Here is a 17,418-nt window from a genome sequence, read left to right as displayed (position 1 = left end):
TCACAATTTGCGATCACCTTAAAGAAGGTTCTTGTTCCGGGCCGTCGCTCAACGTAGGCGGACGGTTCCAATCCAAAGATTCCTTGTGCACGACGGCACTTCCTTCCAATCTTTTCCTCCTGCGAGTTATTACCACCAGCAGTGTTTTCCGGACGCCCATTAGAGTCTCTTCCTTACAGAATCATAAAAAATGATTCACCTTGCGAGCATTAATGACGCCTTGCAAAATCTCAGGCAGATAGGATTCTAGCCATAGCATTTTCTGAACGTACGTTCAAACCCGGTCCACAATAAAGCGAACCCTCTTTGATTCTCAGGGATGTTCTCCCATATGTAATTCTCACCATTTTGAAACGGTTGGCGAACTATATTCTTACGAACATAATAGTTCGAATTTATTCCAACAGCGTGTAAATGGTACTTGACCTGCTCATGGAGAAACATATACCGCAACCAAAAGTTGCTACTGTAATGGTAAAGGCACATAGCGTACTCAATGATCAACGACCATCAGAAAACCTCCTCTCCGTAGAGAAATTCAAATTTCTTGTACCGAACACATCTCATATAGAGATTCTTGTGTCGGAATATCCTTGCGCGCAAAAAGGCGCTCAAGAGAGTATAACAAACTCCCGTCGAGATCCTAAAAAGGAAGTTGGTTCATCTCATTCCGTTCAGCAGAAAAAAATTCGATTGGTAGATGACCCACCTTAGCATAGGTCTGATCTTCTTGTGTGATCCATGTACCCAAAGGTGTACATGAGTTTCAGTGAGCGTGGGAAATTTCCGTCCCTTCGTAAGATCCTTAGAGCGAAGACGCTCAACCTGACGATCCCTTAGCTCAATCTTAGAGCAAAACCCGCTCATCAAATAAACTAGGATTTCAATTCTTGAATTCCTCGAGCACAGGCTGTGTTCATCACTTGTTCCTTCCCTTGTAAAGAGAGTGTTCGTTCACTTGCGTGAAAAGCACTACCATGTCTTCCGTGACCGGGTAGGGGGTGTTGGTTCATAAGCTTAGTGAAAGCTTTTCTTGGTTGAAAGCTCGGAATGGTTCCTTCCTTTCTGCCGTCCTATCCGCAATAGCAAGTAATTTGTTGGTGAACTACCGGATACGAGATCAATAGTTGACCTTCCGGATGGTTGAGCAAACCAATTCATCTCAAAAAACAATGTTTCAAATAGATCCTACTCTCATAAATACTCGAGAGTGATTGTCCTCGTTAGACACATGCATATCTCGTGCATAAAAGCAATACGCATTTTATGAGTTCCTCAAAGATTTAACTTTGATCAAAGACCTGCCCTCTCACTTAAAGTTTGTGGGTCAAAAACTCAGGAGTTAGATTGAATTCCCTTACTCCAAACTTTCTCCGGATAGCAATGTATCCTTTGAGGAGAGGTAACAAAAATTCGTTGTTTTTGTGTTCAATGGTTCTCGTCCCACTGCGGGGATTGTATTCTATGTACATCAAGGTGTACACTTTCAGCTTTTATTGCTGACTCCACCATCTGCTGCAAAGCATCTTGCAGATGCGTCTACAAAATTCGGGCAAAAATCCTTTGTTGAATTTCTTCATCTTTCCTTCCTCAAAGAGGGTCAAGAGTGGAGCTACCTTGGCAAGAGTGAACCACTACTTGCTTGGACTCACTCGTATTTCTCTTGGGCAAACCGATCCCAATCTTCTTGGATGCCTTCCTCAAAGCGTAGAGGAAAAAAATTTGTCGGAAAATTCAGCCTTGAATTGTTATTGTAAGTTCCTTGCAGAACTTTGGTATACCACCAAGTACTTGCAATTCCCCTTGAGGTGTTTGGTCACATGCCTCACCTTCGACGCTTTTCAGAAATTGCCATTTGCAAAGGCAACTTCAAACTGTCAAATGAATGCGGTAGCTTTCGGAACATCTTCCCTTCTGTCAAAAGTATGAAACTTGACCGGAGTGTTCTTAGGTCAAGAGACCTTCTTCATATCCTTCCCGAAATGACGGGATTTCTTGGCTATGGTTATGGTTTGATGTTCATGGATATTTTGAGGATTCTTAAGGATCTTGAGAATTCCGCTCCTTGGATTCTCTACGTTCTTGAGCATCATGCCCTTGTCGCCTTCTCAGAGAATCCCAAGTCTTGTGTCGACTTCTTGCAAAGAGAAAAAAAAATTCCCAACTCTGCGAGCTTTTCCTGCAGGACTTAGGTTTCCGCCTGCTTACTTCTCTCTTGGCTTGTCATGGCTTCTTCCCGTATCTTCCCAGAGTCGTCCTCCTTTACAGAGAAAGAGAGGAGACCATGCTCTGATACCACTGTCACAAACGGGAGCGCATAGCAATATAAAATATACTTGGATAAATAAAATTTATCACTTAATATTGAAGCCAGAGGATATAGAGAGAAATAGATAGAGAGAGAGAGAGAGAGAGAGAGAGAGAGAGAGAGAGAGAGAGAACGAGAAGATCGACACAGTACTGGGGACTAGAAGATGGGCTGGTCTCCCCCGTAATAGTATCTTTATTATTGAGGAGAAGTCTATACAAGCACTTGAACCGAACGTATTACCACGTTCGTTCTAGAATAAGACTTGATGGTTCCTGGAAGCCTTAGCTTCCGATTCCTAGGGCAAAACCCTATTCCAAGGAACTTCCGTTCCTTATTCCAAATCCTTGAGAACCAAGGTTCTCGCCTCTGGATCTCACCTTCCAGACTCAGGGCATGACATCCCTGCAACTCTTTTCTAACTCTGTTTCCAGAGTCCTCTTCCTGCAGATTAACTCCGCTTTCCTAGACACGAAGTCCTTCCCTCGGGAATTTCAACTTCCGGATCACATCTAGAGAGTCTACCTCACTTCGATCCGTGGATCTGCTTCCCAAACTTGGGTACGAAACCCTTGGGCCGATCTGGCTCTAGTTCCTTAGAGCGCTTTTCTCGTGCAGAGGCTCATGCCTTCCTTTGCTCCTACTCCCTCACGAAGAGGAAGTACACCTGCAATCAAATACTCAGAGATCATAACATGAAAATCGTTACTTTCAAAATCTCGACGCTCGAAACGCAACTCGGTTCTCGAAAAGCAATTCTCCGGAAGAGATCTCTACATAGAAAATCCTCTCTTTCAATCTTACACACAGAAGAGGTGTGTTCTCGGGTTGCTTCTCGTAAATTAGCCCCGTCTACGACATTTATGGGCTGAAAACAGAGAAAAACAGCAACTTCTCGCGATGGAAACACGCTCCGTAGGCACTTCTTTGCGAGGGAACTCGTGCACTGGGTCTTGGCGACATATGGTACACTTGGGGCAGCCATGGGCATCACCGGCAACGTCTTCTTTATGGTTGAAATCTGCAGCAGCATCTCCTCCTTGCAAAGACTGGTCTTCCCCTCTGAGTGAGGGCATGTGATGCTTTTATAGCTCCTAGCCACGGGCACGAATAGCTGCTCGCGTAGAGATCGCGGCTGTTTTTTTTTTCTCTTTTTTTTTTCCGCTGTTCTACCAGAAAAAGAGAGAGAGAAAACGCTGGCTGATCTGTTGCCTTATTTATGAGATGGCTGCCCACTTATTAAGTGGGCGGCCAACGTATTTTAAAAATAGTCTGAACCTGCCCAAAAACTCAATAAAACCTTATAAGTTAAAAACAATGCTTTCACAACACTTCCCAGGCGTCCCTGGATACAATCACATGCACAGTTGCAATGCAGACATAGACTTCCTCGCAGGAAAGCATCTACTTTCCCGAAAAGCAATCCCGCTTTCTCAGAAAGCATCTGTTTTTCCTCAAAGTTTCCTCTGAACCCATCATCATTCAAGTGCTTGCTTTTTCCTTGTGCACAATTCTAACATAGTTCGGAATTTCCTTCCGACTATGGATATTCCCTTTCCGATGCACCCGTCACTCACCTTGTGACGCATCAGGAATACCCATCACCTAGTCCTTTCCCACCGAACTTACGGTACAATCTCCTTCACGATGCTCTATGTCACCCATCCTATGACGCATCAGAGATGTCCGTTCCCGGATGGTCGGATACTTCTTCCCGATGCTCCCTGTCACCCATCCGATGTGACGCATCAGAAGTACCCGGTCCTGGTGGCCTTACAGATATTCCCTTTCACAGTGCTCCCGTCATTACTCTGAATGACGCACTAGGAATATTCTGTACTCGGATGTCTCCAGTGAGAAAAACCCTCTCACTTAAAATTCCAGTAATTCATTTAGAATTATGTTTCCTTGGTATTCCAAGCGAGAAAACCCTCACTTATAAATCCAATAATTCATTTAGAATTATTTTTCTGTCAGATAAAGCCAATTTCGCAACACTTCGCCTGCACTCCAGACGTCTCGGCTGAGTCCTTGTCCTTGTTGACCTTTTCTGAGCCCTGTGATGCTTCAGGAGCCGTTTTCACAAAGGGCTTCTTTGTTGAATTTTTCTTTTGCTACTCCCCTTTCACGTTGTCTGAAAACCCACTGTCCTCTCCCTTCAACAAGTTAAGACCAGTGTTGGCAACTTCCATAGCTGAGTGAGGGTAGCCACTCTGTTCTTTGTATATTAATCTTGAAGCCCTTTAGGTAGCCCACAACAATACTTCTCAATCTACCTTGTCAGTGGCACAAACCTGTAGGAGGTTACTGAGAGCAACACTTTGCAAAAACTCCGATTGTACTCCTGTAGGCTCTTTCAAGTAGCCGTAGTGAGTTTGTGCCAATCCGTCATGACATCGGCTTCAGATTCATTTGACAACCATGCAGATGCAAACATTTGCTTGCAGTATACCCATGTGGCGGGCATGTCCTTGCATCAACAATGTCGTCCACCATGTAAGCGCATTGTCTTTCAAGAAAGTGGCAGGTTTCCTGACCTTAGAGCCTCTGTAAAATTCCCTCCTGCATAAGCCGTATCAAATTGTTGGAGGAAAGTAAGAGCCTTTGCCTTATCCTCAAAGCCGCTGAAAGTGCTAAACTTTACATCTGCACCACCTTCTTTGTAAGCTTTTGGCTTTCCCAGTCCCCCAAATTGTCATAGGGAATTGTTTGCAACATGGGCACTGTAGTAGGGGTCATCGGCATTCCTTGGCCATTGACATTTTGCGTCATAAGTACCATATTTGGCTGTTGTCCAGATAAACCAGCCATGCCAAAATTGCCCTGTGGCACTCCAAATTGGCCCTGATTGCTCTGAAAGCCTTGCTTCATGCCGATATTACCATACAGGGGGTTTGGCATCTTGCCTTGCATACCCCCAAACACTGTCCTGGCATATAATGTTGGTTTCTAGGCGCATAACCAGCCGTATTTTGGAACACAGATCCACCTCCGAAATACCTACGATGTACCGTGGGTGGTGGAAAAACGTGATGCATTGTCTGGAAACTGGTTCCCTGTTCATTTAATGCAACATGTGGACTTTGAAAGGTGGCGGGCTGAATTGGCAAAACTTGTGGAATTGGCGTCCTAACCACCTATTCATGGACAGAAGGAACCTGTCTTGAAGTCCTTGACTCCGCAAGGTGCAAGTGCTCCCTATCCTGTTGGGACGCATGAAGTACGTGGGCTTGAGCCTCATCAGGATCTACTAGCTGTGTGAGTTGCCTTGTCTGCTGTGGCACTGTTGGCGCTTGCAAAAACTCCATAAACCTTGGGTTCTGCACCAATCGAGAAAACACATCACAGCGGCAACCAATTGAGTCTTGAACGCATCATCTTCAAGTTGCCCAGTCATAAAGCCCTACACTGGTGGAGCATTCACATCAACAAGAGGTACAGATAGACGTGGCCGTGAACTCTCGCCAACCTCAAACATTGTAGGAATTGCTTGCCTATCCTATGAAGAGGAACCCTCTCCCATGATGCCTTTCCCTTTGTCGGCCATAGTGTAATCCCGCGTCCTGTACTCTGTGTCTTCGCCGCAAACCAACCGAGGCTCACTTCTTGAGGAAAAGTGATTCTGTCCCGGCGACGGAACCATGAAACCGGCCCGTAGGGCGGTAGACTTTGGCTTTTATCCGAAACTCTACTCTAGACTTTAGAACATAGAGAAACTTTGCAAATGAACACTTGTAACGGGAATTGACACTTCAAACACACACGGCTCGGAAGCTAGAGCGCTACCAAGCAGACGTCGACACCTGTTGGCCCCAAAGACTGGGGTGCCCCTTTTGGTATTTCTTTATTCTTATTGCAAAGAAACGATCCGATCACTTTCACCTAACTCCCACCAAGCTGTCTGGACCTGTCCATGGTTGTAGTCGCAGGTTTTTGACCCGATTTCGCCAGCATAACGGCGCAAAATCCTTGTAGGTCAAAAGTAGACGCCTAGGACGCTTTTCCCTGCATTCTGGAAGCTTTACGGTGAGTTGCGGGTCAATTTCAACATGTTGTAATTTTTTTGTTTTGCCACTGTTAGGTGCCTACAGTCTTGTACACGCATCCCAAGGCCTTTCCAAGGCTCCCCATGGCGATTCCCTGCAATTTAGGTGCGAAACCCTAAACCTGCAGAAAAACACAGCAGGTTGTAATTCTCTGTTTTGAACCGTTGCAAGCGGAGCGAACACGTCTGCGCGTGTCTCAAATGCTTCCACACGCAATGGGACAGGTTCCCTTCGAATCGAATCGGACGAGTTTTCACGTGAGAAAACCCTCCAATTTTGCAATCCTTCGCGATGGAACTGTGCGTACCTGTGGGGGACTAGCAATTAGCTAATCCGGTTCTTGTTCAGAAGGCTCTTGCCTTGGCAAACGCACATGAACCCTCAGAACTGTACATGGTCAACTGAGTAGCCCATCTAGTGGGGCATTACCATATGTGCCGTATGGGAAAGAGAGATACGCGAGAGCAAGTCATCGCATTGCATGAGACAAGGGAGAAGGCAAGCTTTCCATTAAAGCTATGATCACCTGCACCCACTACTCATCCACACATTGTAAAGCACAATGAGCTGCAAATCAGCCTCCTCTCTCAATTTGGGTGCCCCCTTTGCTGGCCGAAAGTGGCAAATTGCATGTGTCCGGTTTGCCTAGTATCTTATAATAAATGACTTTGAACTGAGCCTATACACCCTTTTACTGCTTGGATTCCAGTGCCGACTGGCCTGACCATCTCGTGATGACCTGCCCTTCCCAACTGTGGGTGAAACTCTCGGCCGTCGGCCATTTCACACTGGCCACCCAATGTCCGGCCATTTGTGACTTCAAAAAGAGGGTCCCAAAAATTAAATAAAAATCATCGGAAAGAAACCAATAACTAAGGTTAGCAGTTGCCACATTCTCGTGACAGAATCATAGACTCAGCACAACAGAGCAAAACCTTGAGGACTGCTTCCGGGGGGGGAGCGCCTTGGAAGGAGTTGTTGCTTCACCGACTTCGAGCTCGAGTCCCTCATGCAAGAGACCGAGCCCTTCCATTAGATTGATCTTCACAGAGATGTACAAAGTTGGTTTGAGCAAGAGGTTGGAGGATCGGTTTGCTGCGAGCTTGCTTCGGTCTAAGGAGCAGTTGAGGGGTGGCCTGTAGCAACACCAGCCCACTTGCACGGAGGAGCGCTTGCGACAGCCCCTTGTTTGGAACCCTATGGTTCGCACTCAGAGAGGCCACCTGGTTGGTACTAGGCCTCATGTTTCTTGGGGTCCCATGGCAGATGGGCCAGCCCGCACTCTCGGCGACTGGCTTCTGTTTTTAGGTTTGCCTGAGGAGGCACAAAGCATCTAGCTACGAGGCATGAGAGGGGTGCAAAGCATGTGCCAGGATATTACAGAGGATGTACGAGTTGAGTGGCTCACCCCTCTAGAGACATCAGCTCCCAGCTGGATGGGGGCCTTTACACGACTGGAGGTCCTCATTGCAGTTCGTGCTTGCTCAGAGTCAATACCTCCGATGTTCTTTAAGTTCCAGGGAGAGGGTCGCCTACACAAAGTCTCAGTAGAGGCTCCACAAGTTGCAGAGTGCTGTTTTCAGAGGATACGAGTAATGAATATCTGTGGGAGGACTTGTGTCATAGATCCTGACCCAGCAGATCATCTTGAGACAGGCCACGGGCGGCTTTGGGCTTGGGAGAGCTGCCCTCTGGCACGAGTGCAGTGGGACCCTGGAGAGTGGTTTTGGAGAGACCCCTTCTCTTCAGCTGGTCACCCTGGGATCTCTTTCTTTTAGTACACTGTTTGATTGGGGCGACACAAAATGACAACACGGAGAGAGGCTTGTCCTGCTGAAGCACTTCATTGGCAGGAGGAGGGTCTCACAACTGAGTTCTTGCCAGGTTTTTGGGAACGGTTGTGGGACTCCAGACTGCCGAGGCGAGTCAGTTTGTTCCAGTCGTTAGTCGCACACAGAACTACAATAGTGGGGAGCTGGCTAGTACATAGTGGCTTGTCGGCAGCCTGTGCAGCTTGTCACCATCCTTTGGAGAGTCAGCGTCACTGTCTGTGGAACTTCACCTTGGAACAACAGGTTTGGCTTCGGGTGCTTCGACTAATGCCAGCTCTTTCCAGAGCGTGACAGTACACTAGAGGTGCTGCAGCCCGGTCCACTCTCATGGGCCCCGCGCTCCATTTTGAGCTAGCCTCCACCAGCAGGATGATAGTGTCCAGGCGGGTCGACCTACACTTCAGCCTGACACAGAGCTTATCCCCCAGGAGTTGTGCAGTGAGGGAGAGGTGTGTTGGGAGCTCATTTGTGGCCTGACACTCTGGTTCATTTGGCGGGCCCGTTGCTTCTGCATCTTCGAGGCTCGCCCTGTCCCACGGTGAAGGCTGTTCATGACTTTTGGTTGGAGCTGATTCATATTCTCAGGGGTCAGTTCTAGAAACTTCAGGGCAGCTCCGACCGCATGCGGGAGCGCAGAGAGGCCAGCGACTGTGGCACCCAAGGCCTTTCTTCACCATGGTCCAGGGTGATTTAGCCTCATTGTACATATTTTGTTTACTCATTGAGAGAGATTCTCCATGCTTTTGATGTAGCCCTCTTTAGTAGAGGTGGTTTGTAGCCCTATGGGCAGTTTTATTAACCAATTGAAGGACCTTTTTCTTGCAATTTTTTTAAAAAACTTTTCCTCCAATGTATTCACAGCATATGAAGAGGTCTGCACACTTAACTTTGCGGTAATGGGTTCAAAAAAAGGCTTAATTTCGTGTATATGCAAGTCCCTTATTACTCACAACTGGTAGGAGTTAGATTTAATTCGGCTAGATTATGTACACTTAATAGGCAGTAGGCCCATACTCTATGGCCCTACTTCCTATTAGAGTATGGTGCCTGGGAATGGCGCGCACGCGCGCGCACACACACAATGTCAGATTTTGACTTCATGATACATCTATGCATCCATGTATACAAATCACTAAGCACTATGCCGGCCCATGAGGGACTTTCAAATGGTTTTTTTGGCAAGTGAGATATCAGCTGGGGTGTCTGAGGGATTGGCTACTAGGTAGGCCCTTAAATTGGATGTAGGCAGGCCTAGAGGGTGACTTAACATGATAGTATGATAATAGCTCAACTCAATTGCTCTGTCTTCTTTGTATCAGCTCTACCCATTGTCTCCTCACACAAACACCCACATTATGTTGTATTGGCACTCTTTCACTACTTTCAAACCCCTACTCATTTCCTACACAGTTCCAGCTAGCTGCTTAGCAGTTTAGGATTCTATAGTACCGTTTTTCAATACTTTTTATTATTTTTTTTGGTACTCAGACATTGTATCATAATCACCGCAATCTAACTTTTTGGTCTCATAAGTCATTTTGGCCTTTTGAAGACGTTAATATAACATTTCTCGAAACTCGAAACTAACGCTGGGTCTGCTTAAGGTTGGTAGAGAGATGCCAGGGCTAAAATAATAAATTCTGAAGAAAATAAGGGCAAACTTAAAATGCTCTCAATTGTTGGGACAAAGTGTGAAGATATTGCCGATATTCAAACTAAAACTTGTGTAAATTTCTTGGTTTTGTTCAAGGCAAAGTTCAAAAACTAATAGGGACTGGACAATTTTAGCCGGTTGAATTAAATCGGACCTACGTGTTTACGCTGGAGATGCCCATGCTACGCACTAAAGACGGCGCTTGAAATTGTCTGTAGGGGGGATTAGGTGATCTGTGACTAAGGCGGTGGGTTATTGCGTCCGAGCTGAGGTGTAGAGTGCAATAAATCAGATATTTCCTCTTGAGTGTGTACATGTCCCACCACTGATTTGTATAGAGCCATAATCCCCCAAATCAACTCATTGGGCACTTCCATCTCCTGTAGTGTGCGCATCATTCTGGCTCTGGCACCATGTCAAATGCTTTTTGGAAATTCCAAAGCTAAATAAATCCGTCTCCCATGTACCCTCCCCTCCTCGATTGTGGCTATGAGTGTGAGAATGTGGTCAAGAGTGGAGAAGCCTCTCCTGAAACTGGCCTATCCCGTTGCCCGTACAACCTCACTCTTTGCCTATCTGCTCAACTACTGCTCAAGGATAGATGCATACAATCGTGCCAATGTGTGTCCAGACTCCAATCATAATAGTACGGTGGTTTTTAGGCCTCATAGGATCATGTGCCTTGAAGATAGGCACAATAATAGTCAGTCTCCAAGTCTCAGGTAGACCCTCACACATGACGCGATTGAACAAGATTGCAAGAACCTCTGCCAACATATCTCTAGCAAGTATAAAGTGCTCTACTACTAGGCCATCATGATCTGTCACGGGGTAGGCATCACGTGCCAACGGAAAAGAACAGAGTGAACAACTTTAAGCACTTCAAACGACAACTGAATTGAAAGAGAAAGAGAGTGCGCGACACGGGGAGTGGCGGAGTTCCACCCCAAGAGAACACTAGCCCCAAACCTTGGCGCCCCTCTTGGTATTTCTTTATATTGCTTGAACTCAGTATAATGCCGGTACTCGACCTGGAAGAGTGCTAGAAACCGAGCCCTCTGTACATATTTAAAGGCCCTTGGCCTATGAAAAGCATTTACATGAAAAGCTTCAAACTCAAAAGCATCTGATCCAAAAGCTGACAGCGCAAAACAAGGAATTCCGTACATTGCCACGTCAGCACTTGTTAGCGTAAAACGCGGAAATCCGTACTGCTGTCACGTTAGCATATTAGCGCAAAATTTGGAAATTCCGTACAAGTTGCCACATCATTAGCTTCTACGCTTTGTGTGTGTGTGTGTGTGTGTTGGTCTTGCTTTAGTTTTAATGTCTTTAGGTTCCCTGGGCCCATCGGAGGATGTTCCATAAGTTGGTAGGACTTCTTCTTCTTCTGCTGCTGCTACTTCTTGTTAGGGTTTAGGCCCCTTGGCCGGGACCTGCAGGGGCTCCGTTCTTCAGTGGCTCGACACGTCAACAGTTTGTGAGATCCCCACTTCTTGAAAGAAAGTAATCGTCTGCGATGACAGCATATGTGCAAAACAACTCAAGTTAGCTCAAAAATTCCGAAGGGTCATTTCGAGGGACGATCACTTTTCTCATTCCAAATCGGATCTCTTGATTTCCTGGGTCGTTGGCTTCCCCGAAGAATCTCATTCAATAAGGAGTCTCGTTCCAAATCAGAGCTCTTGATTTCTTGGTCGTTGACTTTCCAGAAGAATTTCATCCAATAAGGAATATTTAATGGTTGGCACATCACAATGCAACACAAATGCTCACATATGCATGTTACAAGACATAGAAACATAAGGCCGCCAATGAACACTCCCCCTGTAAATAACTATCCAGGCCTGGGCCATAAGCTGTTCAACGACTCCCTCATCACTCCTCCCACATAACCTAACAATGTCTGGGCCGGGAGATATCGAGGTCTTTTACAACCAAATGTCCCCCCAAATCACAGCTTGTGTCATTTGGAGGTTCAAGCATACAACCAAACGCTCCTCAAACATCCTGTCTGCGTTGTTTGGAGGTTTGGGGAACACACAACAAAACGCTCCCCAGACATCCCATCTGCATCGTTCCGAGGTTCAGACAATACCAAAACAATATTTCTCACTCCTTTACTCGGGAGTAAATCACCAATAATTGAAACCAGTATTAAAATCAGAGTCAAACAATTCAAATCGACACCAATATAGGTTCAAAACAGATACCATCTATTTCAAACAATTTTCAAACAGGATCACCAAACAAAATTCAAAAAAATGCTTAATCAAACTAAACAAGCATTATCCACGTCAGTCGCGCTCGAAAGTCGACTCGGCTTTCCATCCTGAAACATGCACCAAAATTAGGGTTAGATTTCTTTCATAAGGGTGTAGCCGACCAGAGCATGGTCCATAAACTTTTGGACAAATAGTGTTCCTCTAGCGGCAATGGTAGTCCCAAGACATAGCAATCACACTGGACCTCCAAGGTTATCAGCTCGAGAAGAGACACCTACTGAGAGATGTCGAGAATTTCAAGTTGTAATCTGCTAGGGTTTCCATGGCAAGCATTTCAAGATACCCCACTCTTCTAGAAGCTACACTTCGAAGGAAGATGTGTGAAAGCTTGAAAGCTTGCCAAGTCCTTGGAGTGTACGGCCTGGTAGCTATAGACATCCACCACTGCATGGCACTGCCTCTGAAAAAAACAACGGCTCAAAAAATCTTTGATCCTTCTCTTGCAAGTAATCTTTATGGCTTATGCCTTGTAAGACAGAGTGATGAAGACGGGAGCGCGCCCGATGCGTGATGAAGTAAAGGGTGGGAGTGGCTAATAAGTCCGGGGTAAGTCCGGGGTCGGGCCACAAAGATTCTTTACTAAAATTTCATTTAAAGCTTGGAAGCGCCATCTTGCTTTGTCTCCTCTTTGATAGGACCGGTAGGCTTTCAGAACAGCTACTTCAAATGACAATTGAACTAAAAGAGAGAGAGAGAGTGCGCGGCACGGGGAGTTGTGGAGTTCCACCCAAGAGAACATTGGCCCAAACCTTGGTGCCCCTTTCGGTATTTCTTTATATTGCTTGAACTCAGTACAATGCCAATACTCGTGCTTTGCACCTTCACCCGGAAGAGTGCCAAAGACTGAGCCCTCTACACATATTTAAAGGCCCTTGGCCTATGACAAGCAGCTAGCTGCTACATGCAAAGCTTCAAACTCAAAAGCATCTGATCCAAAAGCTACGAGGGCCAAATAGGGAATTCCGTACACTGCCACGTCAGCACTTGTCAGTGTAAAACACGGAAATCCATACTGTTGCCACATTAGCATGTTAGCACAAAATTTAAAAATTTTGTACAAGTTGCCACGTCATCAACTTCTACACTTTGTGTGTGTGTGTGTGTGTGTGTGTGTGTGTGTCCTGCTTCAGTTTTAATGTCTTTAGGTCCCCTGGGCCCCATTGAACGGGGTCCCATTAATTGATAGGACTTCTTCTGCTGCTACTGCATCTTCTTAGGATTTAGGCCCCTCGGCCGGGATCTGCAGGCTGGCTCCGTTCTTCAGTGGCTTGACACGTCAGCAGTTTGTGACATGATCATATGCCCTCCTGGTCTTCATCCTATCAATGGCCATCTTTACCATCTCAGTGGTAAGGAAGGTACTTGTAGATGGGCATAGCTCAGGAGGGTCTTGAAGGGGTGTCTGTCCAGGGACGGTATATAAGGCATATTGGCCCCATACATCGGGGGAAGTGATCATTGGGGGAGGGGGAGTGCTCATGAAAGAGACGCCATGCCTCTTCTGAGTCTTTGCTCAAGAACAACTCCATCTGAGCTAGGAACGCTCGCTTCTTCCATTGCACAAGATGTCGGAAGGCTATCCGAGAGTGTCTGTGACTCTGTGATCAATGACCCCTAGGAGAAGATCCGTCTGAAGCTGTACTCTTGTCTCTCTACATTCCTCGTCATACCAACTGTTCTAAGGCATGCTCCCAGGCCGACGTCTCTGATCAGGCTGAGTATGTGGGTATGCCTCTACTTGTGCATCATGCAATGTCTCAGTTAGCAAAGTGGTAAGCTCCTCCACTGAAAGTCATGGTGTGGCTGCTGTATATAGACGACCATAGATCTCCTCTATCTAGACAGGGTCAGTCTCGTTTAAATATATAGCGGGTATGTGTCCTCCTTCCTAACACCTGGGATTTACTGTACTGAAAGGAGACTGAAAGTGTCAAAAGAGCATGATCCACTGCTACACCCATTGGTCTGGGTCCTACTGTGAAATATTGAATGCAGGGGATGAAGCTTGGCTGTTCCATGACGTAGTCCATTGTCCTGGCCTGATGCCTATGTGGGAAGCAAGTAAAACCAGGATGCAGGAAATTGCTGTTTGGGGGGGGGGGGGGAGGAGAGAGAGAGAGAGAGAGAGAGAGAGAGAGAGAGAGAGAGAGAGAGTGAAATGAATGAAATGTTATATTAAACGTCTTCAAAAGGCCAAGATGACTTATGAGACCAAACTGATACAATCTCGGTGGATCTAATACAGTGTCTAAGTACAAAATATAGTGAAAAAACTCACCATCATCATCATCATCATCAATGCCCGATGATGCCCGGCATTGGGGGCTGTCCGAGAATGTATAACAGTAGTCACCAAAGAGCATCATCAATGTCCGCCTCTGTAAATAGTCATATTGGATGCCTTCCATGTCGTGCTAGGATAGCCCTGATCCTCTGATGGAGCCTACGTCAATGTCGTGGTCGCCTTGTAGACGTGGGCGTCTAGCTCTTCCGAGCTTAATGGCTCTGTCAACTAATATACCTCCCGTATATGTGGGCTCTGAAGTCTGCTCTGAAGCTTGCTCATTTGACTGCCGAATGTATCTTCACTCACCACTGCTGGGTCATCTCTATATCAAATGCACAAGTTTGGAAGGATGGCATCTTGGCGGAGACATTCATTGCCTTATTTTGTAGATGACTGCTTTGCAGGCTCACTCTCTAGCACATTTCCCTGTGAGGAAGTGCAAAGAAGGGAGTAGTGGCGTTGTACTGAGTTGAAGCAATATAAAGAAATGCCGAAAGGGACGCTAGGGTTTGGGGCCAATGCTCTCTTGGAGTGGAACTTCGCCACTCCGCGTCTTGTGTGTCATGCATCTTTTTCCGTTCAGTTGTTATTTGAAGTGCTTAAAGTTGCTCAGTCTGTTCTTTTCTGCTGGCACGTGGTGCCCCTTCTGTTACACTCAGCTCATGGGGAATTCTTCCTTATGGAAGACTTCAATGCTAGGACCTGTAGCCGACAGTGTGAGATCTATGACTCTGAGGATCTTGAGATCTTGCAAACCATAGAGCACACAAACACGTATGGACCTCACCCGACATGGCCCACCCCACGGCTATGGTTTGTTAAAATAAAGTGAGCAGGCCTGCGGTTCCTTGCAGACGCATGTAGGTAGCGTAGTGGTAAGCATAGAGGCTCCAGCCCAAAAATGTCATGAGTTCGAGCTGAGCGCGTGAGCACTGTGTAGACCTTTTGCTCAAAAGCTTCCAGCCGGTTGTTGTCGCAAGCGGGTAGGGCTGCTTTGCCACGAGGGCAAGCAGGCCGATATTTAACGAAAAACCCCACCCCACAGAATGCTGGCACCACCTACTCAGACTGGGATCTCAGCACTGTCTCGTTATCTATAATGGGATGGCACAATGCCCCACTTTAGGAGGTTTGACATGCATGCCACATGGCAAGGGAAGAAGTAGCACAGTGGACTACATCATGGGACCCAGAGAGCAGCACACCTACTCAACTCTTTTACCAGTTCCCCGAGGCCCATCAGAGCTGATCATGTCCACCTCAAAGTTTGGAAGGATGGCATCTTGGCAGCGACATTCATTGCCTGATTTTCTAGATGACTGCTTTGGCATCTTCGCTAAGGGCTTTCCATGTTCATGTCCAGAATTAGTCTTCTAGCCTCTTGAACATAGCTGTTTGGTTGTTTGTTTGACCATGTACACTTTTTTTCGTAACAATACGATCACACATTACAGGATTTTTTTTTGTGTTGGTTTTGTTTTTTCAGGATATTATACAATACTTTGCAGATTTCATGGTGAACAACAGCTTAGGTCTTATATCTAATGCACATGTAGTGTTTGCTGATATGTCACCTGAAAAGGCTCGTGATCCAAAGTGTCTAGAGCTTGCAAAGCTCTGCTCCATCGCTGTCGATTTTCCCAAGACGGGTGTGGCTGCTGTTTTGCCAACAGACCTCAGACCACAGAAGTACCCTGATTTCATGGAAAAAAGCGATAAGCCCAGCTATAAATCAGAAAAAGTTCTTGGGAAACTGTTTCGAGCAGTTGTCGAAGCAGACAAAGACGAGCAGATATCCTATTTCACAAGGGAAGAGGCTGTGAGAAGCTATGATGAAGAGCTGGAGTTTGCAGGGTTTGGAGTTTACTTGGAAGAGGCCAAAGCTCTAAAAAACTGCTATGATGAGAAGCTTTTGGACTTGATGTATCAATATGATGTCAAGTCTGAGGCAGAAATGTTCACTGGGCACATTCTGAGAATATCCAAATGGTTCCGCAAAAGGCCCGGAGAGGTCAAGGAGAGAATTATGAGAGCAATGAGCTCCCTCAGAAAGGAAGCTAGAAGCTGGCTGAGAAATGAATATGATGATGACAATGATGACGATGATGAGGTTTCTTATGAGCAGCTGAAAAGGGCCTCAGCATGGTATCATGTGACTTACCACCCAGACTACATAACAGATGATGTAGATAGAAAATATGGGCACCTTCTCAGCTTTCCTTGGGTTGTCTACGACAAGCTTGTCTTCATCAAGAAATGGGGGTTGTCTACTTGACATTTGTGTCCATACCTCTTACTGACCCTCCGTTTGCAAAGCCGCGGCTTTTGCGACGGCTGTGTCAATATTGCCAACCGATTATACGGTGCTAGCATCATCCCAGGCTTCATTAGATTTGTTAGTAGATTGCCCCCCCCCCCCCCCCCCCCCTCCGGCCCACACACCCCTCCCTCACACACATTGTTGGATTTTGTTCACAGCACCTTTCCTTTCAAGCAAGCTGGTATGCTGCTGTATTTATGGATTTGTATCAAATCATGTCTCTGTAATATAACCTTCATACATAATAACGGTGTTATCATGTGTCTGTCAGCCTACGGGAATCAATTGTGGAAACCCAAACCTACTCAAAGCCAAAATTTTGAGTATCTTCTCCCATCTAGGCATTCAATATACAAATTGACCTGGGTAACAAAGCACGTTAACACGATCGTCAGCACTGATTCACGAAGAGTTTAGTCTAATGAAACCACATGTGAGGTTGTAGAATAATTGTTGTCGTCTCTCTCCAAGTTCTCACTAGCACTAAGTGCATAGGGGCTCAACACACATTTTGGCCTATTACGGTAAAGCATGTAACTCTTGGGAACAATTGTATACCATTGGATAAAGCTTGTCAATTAGTGCCACATGGCAAGCAAATATTGGCACACCTTTTTTCTTAATTTTCCTTCTAAGAGGGGCATGGACTAGCATTGTCTTATGTATATGTAAGCCACTCTTCCGTG

General features: G+C 46.1%; 1 protein-coding gene across 1 annotated transcript in view; it reads left to right on the top strand.

The window, feature by feature from the left end:
- LOC147455739 (putative RNA-dependent RNA polymerase 1) overlaps positions 1-17,058 on the top strand; it is a 91,192-nt gene extending 74,134 nt beyond the window's left edge. Inside the window, exon 5 of the mRNA XM_086514427.1 lies at positions 15,899-17,058. Within this exon, the coding sequence (XP_086370553.1) occupies positions 15,899-16,687 (789 nt within the window). The 3' untranslated portion in view covers positions 16,688-17,058. The remainder of the gene's footprint in view (positions 1-15,898) is intronic.
- The last annotated feature ends 360 nt before the right edge of the window (positions 17,059-17,418 follow it).

This window comes from Adiantum capillus-veneris, chromosome 6, assembly GCF_014529385.1.
Source record: "Adiantum capillus-veneris isolate H3 chromosome 6, ASM1452938v2, whole genome shotgun sequence".
NCBI lineage: Eukaryota > Viridiplantae > Streptophyta > Polypodiopsida > Polypodiales > Pteridaceae > Adiantum > Adiantum capillus-veneris.
Note: the sequence above shows the minus strand (reverse complement) of the source record. Positions and strands in the feature narration are given on the sequence as shown.